The 11,913-nt window shown below is 33.8% G+C and overlaps 1 protein-coding gene across 1 annotated transcript in view; it reads right to left on the bottom strand.

The window, feature by feature from the left end:
* The window catches only part of LOC107562672 (ras-related protein Rab-26-like), a gene marked incomplete at its 3' end in the record, with an annotated part of 77,036 nt that overhangs the window by 37,648 nt on the left and 27,475 nt on the right, over positions 1-11,913 (bottom strand). The window contains exons 3-4 of the mRNA XM_016247355.1: positions 9,154-9,195; positions 5,453-5,519 (exon numbers count right to left, since the gene is read on the bottom strand). Coding sequence (XP_016102841.1) covers positions 5,453-5,519; positions 9,154-9,195 — 109 coding nt within the window. The remainder of the gene's footprint in view (positions 1-5,452; positions 5,520-9,153; positions 9,196-11,913) is intronic.

The raw sequence follows: 11,913 nt of genomic DNA, 5'->3' as shown, positions 1-11,913 counted from the left end.
AGAGAGAGAGAGAGAGGAAGAGAGAGAGGAGAGAGAGAGAGAGAGAGAGAGAGGAGAGAGCAAGAGAGAGACTCAACTAAAACTACCCACAAACCACTGCACCTTTAGCTCTGAAAGACATTTTATCATTCATATTACCTTTGCGTTTGGCTATAAGGTGGTTGATAATCAAATTAGGCAAATAAGGCAGAGCATTCACTCAATACAGACAACTCACATATTCAATGAATAAAGCTCATACATCATTGATTTCATCTGAATGGCTTTCAAAGCTCCTCTGAAGAGCGCCTGTGTCCTTTCCCTTCACATTGTGTTTGCTTATCTGATGAGCAGTAGATGATGAATATACTACAGGTCTGCTGATAAAAGAGAGCTGAGGGATCATCATTCCTCATTGGCATTGTATGACAGACAAATGTCAAACTGTTCACGTTTCCTTCCAGATCTGGAAACATGTTCAGGTCACATTTTACCCTAAAATCAAAATAAATTACTTTTTAAATCAGGAAAATGAAGCCTATTTTTAGTTCCACCCAGCCAAATCTCATTTAATGTTATTTTGATGTGAATTTTATTAAGTTATCATTATATATAGAGAGAGAAAATAATAATATAAATAAATATTAAGTGAATATTAAGTGAATATTTGTGATGAATTTTAAAAACATTTTCAAACTAATTAAAAAAAATATTGTATATCATGTTTTATATATTTATTTTATATGGTGGCAAAAATGCCACCAAAATGAATAAAAATGCCCCCAAAATTCAAGATAGGAGTTCCTGTTTTTAATATTCATAACATATCACACAAGTGCTGTTTTTTTCCAGAATATCAGCACAATTGTAAATATGATATTGATTTTATACAACAGTTCCATGAACAAGACATTTATTTTCAGTGGCTTGCATTTTAGACGCATTACTGTCAATATTGTCTGTTTTTACTCTATTTCACCAACAGTAATTGTAAACAAAGCAAAAACAGAGCCGTAGCTTTGTTTCTCTGAACAAAACACAGCGGCGTTTCATTACTGAAAGCAGTCAGCATTTTTGAACAAATCAGGTGAGTCAATGATTCAATTATCCATTCATAAAGTCTTTTTTGTTACTAGAAGCAATTAAAATAAAATAAAAATGATATAATATAATATAATATAAAATATAAAATGGTGAGTCAATGATTCAATTATCCATTCATAAAGTCTTTTTTGTTACTAGAAGCAATTAAAATAAAATAAAAATGATATAATATAATATAATATAAAATATAAAATATATAAAAAATAAAATAAAATAAAATAAAATAAAATAAAATAAAATAAAATAAAATAAAATTAAAAATTAAATAAAAAATTAAATTAAAAATTAAATTAAAAATTAAATTAAAAGTTGCCAAGACAACATTTCTCATTTTCATTTAGTTTAACCTTGATTTACTAAAATAACTAAAACTGCAATAAAAATGAATAAAAATCATATAGACATAAAAAAGAAAATGAATTCATTAAAACTGACAAAAAGACACAACAAAATTGCTACAATTTTAAATAAAATTAAAATGTAAAATATAAAAATAAGAACTTAAAATATTAATACAAACTACTAAAGTAGCACAAAACTGTTGAATGAATTAACGAGTTTTAGTTTCATATTTAAAGTGTATCATTAAATCTTTGTAAATTATTTCATACAGTATTTCAATATTCAAAATGTTATATTTAAAACATTAATCTCATAATATTCATATGCCGTGCTACTTTCAAAGAATACAATAGTACATGCTCAAACAACCTTTATAATACAACAATTGCATTTCCGAAGAACATGGTAATACTAAACAACTTTTTTGATACTAAAAACACATACAAGCGTTCCTGGATGAAATATGAATTATCTGGGCTACATTCAAACACATGCATCTCCAGTTCAGTTCTGAGCGTGTGATTTCATGTGATCTAGAGCAGCATTTCGTGGTGCAGTGCCATGTCTCTCGGTGAGCTGATGGCACACAGGCACGGCACAGATGGGAGAGGCAGTCTGTGGGCGTCAGGAGTACAGTAGATCTGCTTAGCCTCACACGAACCCTAATAAAGCTCCACACACGCAGGACAGTATGAGCGGCACCAGCCTAACGTCTAAGGTGACTCTCTGGGATGTGATTAGAGGATCTGCATGCACACATTTGCATGTGACAAGTTCATAAGGGGAAAATGTTCAGCCGCAAAAAGCATGCATTATCGCATCACTATGCATCAGTTTAAACGCCAATCACTCGAGCGCCGCGTGTGTTCTGCTGGAAAGCGCTGAAGGCACGGTGAAAGGTTGTTGAGTGGTGTACGTGCATCAGAACCTCATTTAAAAGGGTCATAATAGCTGCTCTTTATGATCCGATCAGTCATGTTTGAGTGTAAGAGCGTGGGCTGGTCTCGCATGCTCTCAGAAAGCGCTTTTGATTTAGTACTGCTTTAAAAAACTGAAAAACTAACAATGCACAAAAACAGTCTTGAAACCCAACAGCTACTGCGGGAACGCAAAACAGCTACTCTGCCTACAAGAACATGCATTTTGTTATTACGATCTGTCATTTGGTTTAGTTTTAGATGTTCAGTAGTTCAAACCAATTGCATTTCACTGCAGCTCTAAGTGGCTCTTTCTGGCTGAAACGAAGCACAAAAGCCAGCTTACATAATGAAATCCAGTAGTGCATCTCTCCTAAGATATATGTTTGGGACAATATATTAGATATGCTCCAGAGTTCAGAGGTATTCATGGCAGACTAAAATAACGTGTTATTGTAGTATCATTGAGATACTATTATATTTAGAATCAGTTTGTCAGTTTTATAGGTTGTTTTTATTTTAATTTTAGTTAAAGTTTTATGTATGTGTGTGTTTGTGTGTGCGTGCGTGTGTGTGTGAGTGTGTTAGTGTTATGTTGAATGTTAACTGAAATTAAACAAAATATAAAAACAATTTATTTTATTTCAACATTTCACATTTTCATTTAGTTTAACTTGATATACTAAAATAACAAAAAATATTAAAAATATATATTTATATATAGTATAATTATATATAGTATTATATACAGTATATTATAAATACAATGCTATATAATATATTATATGCAGTAATTATATAATATATATTTAAATATATTTATATAATAGTAACCAAAATAACACTGTTTTGAATGAATCAGTTGAATAAATCAATCAGTGACTAAATAAGTTTTAGATTTTCATAAGTTTATCATTTATTTTATTTTAATAATTTCATATTTCAGTATTCAAAATGTTATATTTAAAACATTAGTTTTTATTAAACAAATTTTTTTTTTATAAAAAAAAAAAAAATTCAGATAACATTTATTTTGTTTTATGGTTTTATTTCTAGTTTTAGTTTTAGTTAACTATAATAACCATGTGCCAAACACGTTGTCTTAGTTCGGTGTGTTTCTAGTCTTATACAGAATCTGCACAAGTTTTATACAAGTTTTAAATTATGAGAATAAAGTTGTAAGAAAAGTAACATCCTAAAACACAACATGGTTTAATGTTCTGAAACAATGACTCAACGACAGTCTCTCTCACATTTTTCATGTCATAAAGATTATCTAAAGCCGAAACAACAAAACAAAACTTTAACAGCCAAATTCTCTGCCATATAAACAACTATAATGAATAAACCTGTGAACTTTATGCAAAATCCTACTATCCATCTGCATGCAAGTTAATGAACCCAGAATATAAATGCAATATTTTTTTATGAGTGAGAAAAACCTTAAAATAAAGCACTGTTTTTTCCTTTGGACTACGCCGATATTGTTTTGGCAGGAGATCATGTTTATGACATGGGGAATGTGAGAGAAATTTGGTAGTCATGTATGAGTGAATCTCAACTGGTGGGTTGCGAGGTCTGTTCTGACAGCAGAAAAACAATGCTGAATGCAATTGATGAAATGCTGCTAACCATATAATCATGTGTAAATAAATAGGTATTAAAATAAACGCTTCCCATTTCTTTTGTTGTTAACATTGAATGGTACAATCAGTATTTCATCTGCAATCTAGAAGCAGCTATATAAGACAGACGCGTGACATGCCTCACCCTCACAAACAAATCTACACAACATAAAAGAACATATGACGCACACTACATCTAAAAGGGTTCACGGGTTAATTACACTTCTGCAGCTCTTTTATTGCTATTCAGTTCAAAACTACAACACATGGGATCACTGCAAAATAATAATATTTTAATGGTTTTCACAGGTAAATCACAGTTTTGCTATTGTTTATACATATTTTCTTATTCATATTCAATTATTAACATGTCAAAACCAACACAAGATAAAAGAAAATTTGTCAAACTACATCTAAAATTGGTTCGTGAGTAAATCAACCTTCTGCGGTTGTTTATGCATTTACAAAATTTCTATATTCTTATTCATTCCTATTCAGTTATTAACATGTCAGGTTATGTCGGGCCTGCGCAGTTCATGGTAACATTAATACATTTGTAGTAGCATTTTAATTTTAATTGGACAATAATCTGTTGTGTTGGGTCAGGTAAATTTACAGAAATCTGATATGTGTCCCTGCAGCACAAAAGCAGTGTTAAGTCGCTGGGGGATATTTGTAGCAATAGCCAACAATACATTGTATGGGTCACAATTATACATTTCTCTTTTATGCCAAAAATCATTAGGATATTAAGTAAAGATCATGTTCCACGAAGATATTTAGTAAATGTCCTACCGTAAATATATCAAAACTTAATTTTTGATTAGTAATATGCATTGCTAAGAACTTAATTTGGACAACTTTAAAGATGATTTTCTCAATATCTTGATTTTTTTTGCACCCTCAGATTCCAGATTTTCAAATAGTTGTATCTCAGCCAAATATTGTCCGATCATAACAAACCATACATCAATGGAAAGATTATTTATTCAGCTTTCAGATGATATATAAATCTCCATTTCATAAAATTGACACTTATGACTTGGTTTGTGCTCCAGGGTCATATATATACTACAATGTGCATTTAAGTCTAGAAGAGAGAGAGAAACTGAAGGATAAACAGAGCGAAACCGTGACAAACGGCTTAGCTGTGCCATTTTTAGAACTCTATTAATAAAAGCATCAAAAACACTGGCAACCCATTTTTAATATCAGAGACCAATTATAGCGTTGTAATTCCTGCACAGAATGTGTCTGCAATTTTAACACCACAAAAAAAAAAACTTTCTTAATCTGTTTTTTGTCTTGTTTTCCATTAAAAATATAACGAAGACATTACAAGTAACTTGAGTTTTCATTTGCAAGGCAATACATTTTTCTTGTTTTTTCCTCTTTGTTTCCTTCCATCTCACTTTTTTGCTCCATGTAACTTTTTTGATAAAGAAAATGATTTGTGCAGTCTTCGTGCAATACAATGCAACTCACCGTGAGCGTCTCGGTAGTAGGCGTGCGTCACACTCCTGAATCTCTCCTGTCCCGCCGTGTCCCAGATCTACAGAGCAAGAGGAGACACAAACGTCACCTGCTTCATTCATGCATTCATCACATTCATACTATCATATCAGCTTTCACTCTTCACCATAACAGCAATTGAAGAGGAGCAGAGGAGCAAAAGCTTTAATTAGCTGATGTGGTAATGGCGTGCAGTAGAGGACAAGAATGTGGATTTATGGGTGAGGTCGAGACTATTACACCATCCACGTCCTGATAAGAGCACCTGTCTCACACACACACACACACACACAGATCTGTCGGCCAGGGTCATGTTTCACACTGATGAAACCGAGCGAGCAGACATGAATGCTGATGAGCAGAGCAGCCTGACATTAACAAAGACTGGGAGATACTGCGCGCGCACACACACACACACACACACACACAAATAAGCACTAAAAAGCATCATAAATGGCTCCAAGTAATATGAAGGCATGCAATAGTTCTAGACACTTTATGTATTAATAAGTTATTCTGTTATTTTCAATATGCATATACAGTATATTACTTATGGATATTAGGAATGGATCATCCAAAAATGAATATTTGCTGGAAATTGACTCACCCTCAGGCCATCCAAGATCAGGATGAGTTTGTTTCTTCATCAGGTTTGGAGAAATGTAGCATTGCATCAGTGTCTCAGCAATAGATCCTCTGCAGTGAATGGGTGCCGTCAGAATGAGAGTCCAAACAGCTGATAAAAACATCACAATAATCCACAAGTAATCCACACCACTCCAGTCCATCATTTAACATCTGGAGAAGACAAAAGCTGAAACACATCCAGCATTAAGATGCTTTTAACTTGAAAACATCGCTTCCAGTTAAAATACGAGTTTGTAATCCATAATAACGCTTCCTCCAGTGAAAAAAGTGTTCTGGTGTGAATCAGGAGAGAAATCTGCACAGATCAAGCAGCGTTTAAACAGCTCTAAACTAATATGTGGCTGGATTCTGATGTGAGAGACAACAGCAGATGCACTTTTTCACTGGAGGAAGAGTTATTATGGATTATGGACTCAACGTATTTGAGTTAAAAACGTCTTAATACTGGATTTGAACAACAGCAGATGCACTTTTTCACTGGAGGAAGCGTTATTATGGATTATGGACTCGTATTTGAGTTAAAAACGTCTTAATACTGGATTTGATTAATGCTTTTGTCTTCTCCAGATGTTAACTGCTGGACTGGAGTGCTGTGGATTACTGTGATGTTTTATCAGCTGTTTGGACTCTCATTCTGACGGCACCCATTCACTTGCAGAGCATCCATTGCTGAGACACTGATGCAATGCTACATTTCTACAAACCTGATGAAGAAACAAAGCAATTTTAGCAAATTGTTTGGCTGAACTATCCCTTTAATGTGCATTCATGTAGCTTTCAAATGCACTCTTAAAAATAAAGGTTCTTTACCTGGCATTGATGGTTCAATGAAGAACCTTTAACATCCACTGAAACTTTCCATTGCACAAAATGTTCTTTTTACTAAAAAAGGTTCTTTTAACAGCTGCTCATGAAAGGTTCTTTGGGGAACCTATTTTTAAGAGTACAGTGCCAGCAACCCAGAGGTTACAGGTTTCATTCGCAGGGAATTCAATAACTGAAGAAATGTATATCTTGAATGCAATGCAAGTCGCTTTGGATAAAAGTGTCTGCCAAATGCATAAATGTAAATGTTAATATTTTTACATTTTAAAAAAATAAATAAGAACAACACAATGGTAAGTGTGAACTTATGAATAAAAATGAGTGATTTCATTTTTAAATTGGATGGCGGCAGTGTCTACTTTTCTGTGTCTCAGAAATCCAAACTTGTCAAGATAGCATTAAACTAAGATACTGTATTACACATTTGCCAAAGTTAATGTTTTAAACATTTTAAGAAATATAAACATGCTTCTGTGTCTCAAACTCAAGCAGGATGCATGCAATAAAAGGGATTTCTAAAACAGAGTCACCTAAGAAAAGGCACAAACTGTTATACATCTGATTCAAACAGAACCTTTTTTTTACATATAGCAAATAATTCATATAAAGAAGAAGTATTTTTGGGTGAACTATCGCTTTAAAAATGAGGTTCGTGAACAGCCCCAGTAATGAGGCCCAACCTTGATGTGTGAAAACACGGATTCACAACCTAAGCATGTGGGAGGATTAGTTTTGCTTTGAGATGTTTGCACATTTGACCTGACACAGCGTTCTTTAATGATCCCTATCAACATTAATTCACCTATCAACCGCTCACCCTGTTCAACGGTCCACAATAATTACACTAACGACCTTAAAAACCATCTACTGTAACGCTATTCTCTGATTATACAGTATGTGCAGCAGAGCAGGTTATGAAGCTGTCTGTCTGGTTGAATCAAACACGCAGTCGAGTCTGTGTGTATCCGTTCACTAGTGCGAGGCATGCGGCTAATGAAGCTTTAAGGATTAATGACAGCCTCGTTAAACTCTCATTAGAGCTGATCCTCGAGATGCGCATTCATTGTTTACTTAGTCAATATTAGCCAGAGGGAGCGAAGCAACATGGGAACATCCAAATGCATCACCTTAGTATTTAAAACAGCACAGATAATTGGAGTTGCTTTGAAATTAGGTAATTAAATCACCTAATTACTCCAGGGTTTATTGAGATAATATAAATGGCAACAGATGGTATCCAACCTAAAAGCTTATATTGAAAATATGCGCATTAGTAACAGATTTAACTCGTAATATTCACTTAACAAAAAATAAAAAATGGTACGTGTTTGTATGAGATGTTACATTTTAATCTGTAGAAAAGACCAGCAAGAAGGTCTGTTCTGGTCTATGCTGGTTTAGTAATGGTAAAGCCAACTGGTGTCTTAAAGTAATAGCTCACTCAAAAATGAAAGTTTGCTGAAAATTAGTATATCCTCAAACCATCCAACATGTAGATGATTTTGTTTCTTCATCAGATTTGTAGAAATTGCATCAGTGTCTCAGCAATGGATGCTCTGCAGTGAATGGGTGCCGTCAGAATGAGAGTCCAAACAGCTGATAAAAACATCACAATAATCCACAAGTAATCCACAGCACTCCAGTCCATCACTTAACATCTGGAGAAGACAAAAGCTGAAATAAATCCAGCATTAAGACGTTTTCAACTAACATACGAGTCCATGATCCATAATAACGCTTCCTCCAGTGAGTCAGTTTTCTGGTGTGAATCAGGAGAGAAATCTGCACAGATCAAGCAGCATTTAAACAAATATGTGGCTGGATTTTGATGTGAGAGACAACATGAGATGCACTTTTTCACTGGAGGAAGAGTTATTATGGATTATGGACTCAATGTATTTGAGTTAAAAACGTCTTAACGCTGGATTAGTTTCAGCTTTTGTCTTCTCCAGATGTTATCTGATGGACTGGAGTGCTGTGGATTATTGTGATGTTTTTATCAGCTGTTTGGACTCTCATTCTGATGGCACCCATTCACTGCAGAGCATCCATTGCTGAGACACTGATGCAATGCTGCATTTCTACAAAACTGATGAAGAAACAAACTCTTGGAGGGCCTGAAGGTGAGTACATTCTCTGGAAATTTTCATTTTGGGGTGGACTATTCCTTTAAAATATCATTAAAAAAGTTGCATGCTCACCTGTAGTTTAACTCTCACACCATCAATGCTCATCACCTTATTCTGCAATAAAAGAGGAAAGAAAGATCAGTCTTGCAAGTTATGGATTTGAACAGCTCCCTGCAGATGTCTCATTACCGTTTAACTTTGGGTCGGCTTTCTGGAAAGCACTGCAGATCCATCACACTTTGAAGGTGAGATGTCAGCAGAGAGTGTGGCTCTTTCGACTTTGAACTTTTATTAAATCTCCAGAGATGCTACTGTCATGTTACACAGCTCTGTTCGGCTTCAATGCGAAAGTCCAAAAATAGGTCTTTACTTCTATGAGCAGTATATTTGAGTGATCTTTTAAAAAGAAATGAATACTTTTATTTATCAAGGATGCATTATATTGATCAAAAGTGACAGTAAAGACATATCTAATGTTACAAATGATTTCTATTTCAATAAATGTTGTTCTTTTGAACTTTCTGTTTATCTGTGAATCCTGAAAAATTGTATGTATCCTGGTTTCCGCACAAATATTGTGCAGCACAACTGTTTTCAAGCAGATCAGCATATTATACTGATTTCTGAAGATCATGTGACGCTGAAGACTGGAGGAATGATGCTGAAAATACAGCTGTGCATCACAGAAATACATTACAGTTTAACACAAATTCACATAGAAAACAGCTGTTTTAAATTGTAATAATATTTCACTTTTTACTATATTTTTGATCAAATAAGTGCAGCCTGGGTGAGCAGAAGACACTTCTTTCAAAAACATTTAAAAAATCTTACCAACCCAAACTTTTGAATTGTGGTTGTGGTTGTGTGTGCATTTATATACAGTATACTTAATAACATATAAATAATATGATGCCACTACATCCAATTACAGTTGCTGCTCATTTAAAACTTTTATTACATATGCAAGCATGTTTAGCTAATTTAAAACCTAAATTTTATTCTCAACAGCAACCACAAAAAAAAAAAAAAAAGAATAAAAAAAATGTAAAAAAATATTCAAAGTTTAACATTGACAGAGACATTTAAATCACACATTTACTTTTTTGATGTGTTGTTTGCTAAATAAAAATGCATTAACAGTAAATGTTTTTCCCCCCTTAAAATTGAGTTTTTTTTACTTAGTTCACAGTTTACTTTACAGTTACTGACAGATTTTCCCAATGCACACTCCAAAAGACCCAACTAACTAATTATAAAATTTGATGGCGTTTATTTTAATGATCAGTTCATCCATTAGTTCTTGCATCTTTGATGAATATTAATACAAACCCTTGAATTTCACTTCCTATCAACCTGTGGGAAAAATGCCACCGTGATGGCTATCATTTCCTCTTGTCATGCTTTAATTGAGAAAAGGTCTATTTCTAGGCCTTCTGGGAGCTGAGAAGAGTTGACCCACACATCCTAATGACTGTGAATACTATACACTCTCATTACACGGTCACACCTCATGATGAGTGAGAAAACAAACACCATCTTCCTCTGTTGCAGCTGGAGATGGACGTCAGGTTTTTCTGTTTGAGTAGGGCTAAAAACATTCAAAACTACAGCTAACAACTGCGCTGTCATCTTCAACGCCAAGGACAAACTCTTGGCATGTCTTGACATCAAATTGCTGCAGTTGCACACACTAAATTGGAAAGTGTGACACTTTCCTAAAAGAGCTCTGTTTTGGACTTGCTGTGCTAAAGCAGCGGGATGTCAGGACTCGGGTCAGTTCAGCTGTCATTGCAGCAGAATATGACGGTAGTGTCTGGTGATGCATCATAATAAACCTGCTGTCACACCGAGCAGCAGAAACTCATGTGACACACTGAGAAAGTTTAATTCAGGACCAAACCAGAACAACAATAGCAACATGAGAAGCAAAACGCCACACATTACAGTAATTGAACACGGTTAAGAGGGGTTCTGAGGCACTATGCAAACTGTTAAATAAAACTAATAACAGCAAAAAAAACAAAAAAACAAGTATGCCTATAAAAGTATGTTTTTAAAAAATAAAAATAAATTGCCAATATTACAATTATATTGGAGTACTGTCTGTACATAAATAACACATTTTATATAAATACAGTAATACCATAATAATACACATATTAAAGATAATAAATTCAAACTGTATGTTTAATATATATATATTTTCTCTAAATAAATTGCACATATATATATAGCATAGATTGGCCAACTATTTTCTCTACATAAATTGCACATATTTATATTTACATTTAGCCATTTAGCAGAAGCTTTTATCCAAGGTGACTTAAAAATGAGGACAATAGAAGCAAAACAATTATATGCAATAATATGTAAGTGCTGTGACAAGTCTCGGTTAGCCTAAAGCAGTACACATAGCAAGGTTTTTTTTATAATAAATAAAAATAAAACAAGTCAAAAGAATAGAAAAAGAATAGAGAATACTAGTGTTAGATGGTCTTTCTATATAATAAATAAAAAGAAAACAAGACGATAGAATAGAAAAAGAATAGAGAATGCTAGTGTCAGAGACTCTCTCTCTCTCTTTTAAAGAAGACAAGTAGTAGAATAGAAATAAAATAGAGTGTGCATGTGTTTGGGGGGAATTAGAATAGAGAGTGCTAGAGTTAGAGGGTCAAATAAAGATGGAACAGATGTGTTTTTAGTCGTTTGTTGAAGATGGTTAAGGACTCAGCTGCTTCGACTAAGTTGGGCAGGTCATTCCACCAGGAGGGAACAGTTAATGAAAAAGTCTGTGAAAGTGATTTTGTGCATCTTTGGGATGAACAATAA

Source organism: Sinocyclocheilus grahami, unplaced genomic scaffold, assembly GCF_001515645.1.
Source record: "Sinocyclocheilus grahami isolate Dianchi unplaced genomic scaffold, SAMN03320097.WGS_v1.1 scaffold832.1, whole genome shotgun sequence".
Lineage (NCBI taxonomy): Eukaryota > Metazoa > Chordata > Actinopteri > Cypriniformes > Cyprinidae > Sinocyclocheilus > Sinocyclocheilus grahami.
The sequence above is the reverse complement of the archived record's forward strand: the minus strand, read 5'-3'. Positions and strand labels throughout refer to the sequence as shown.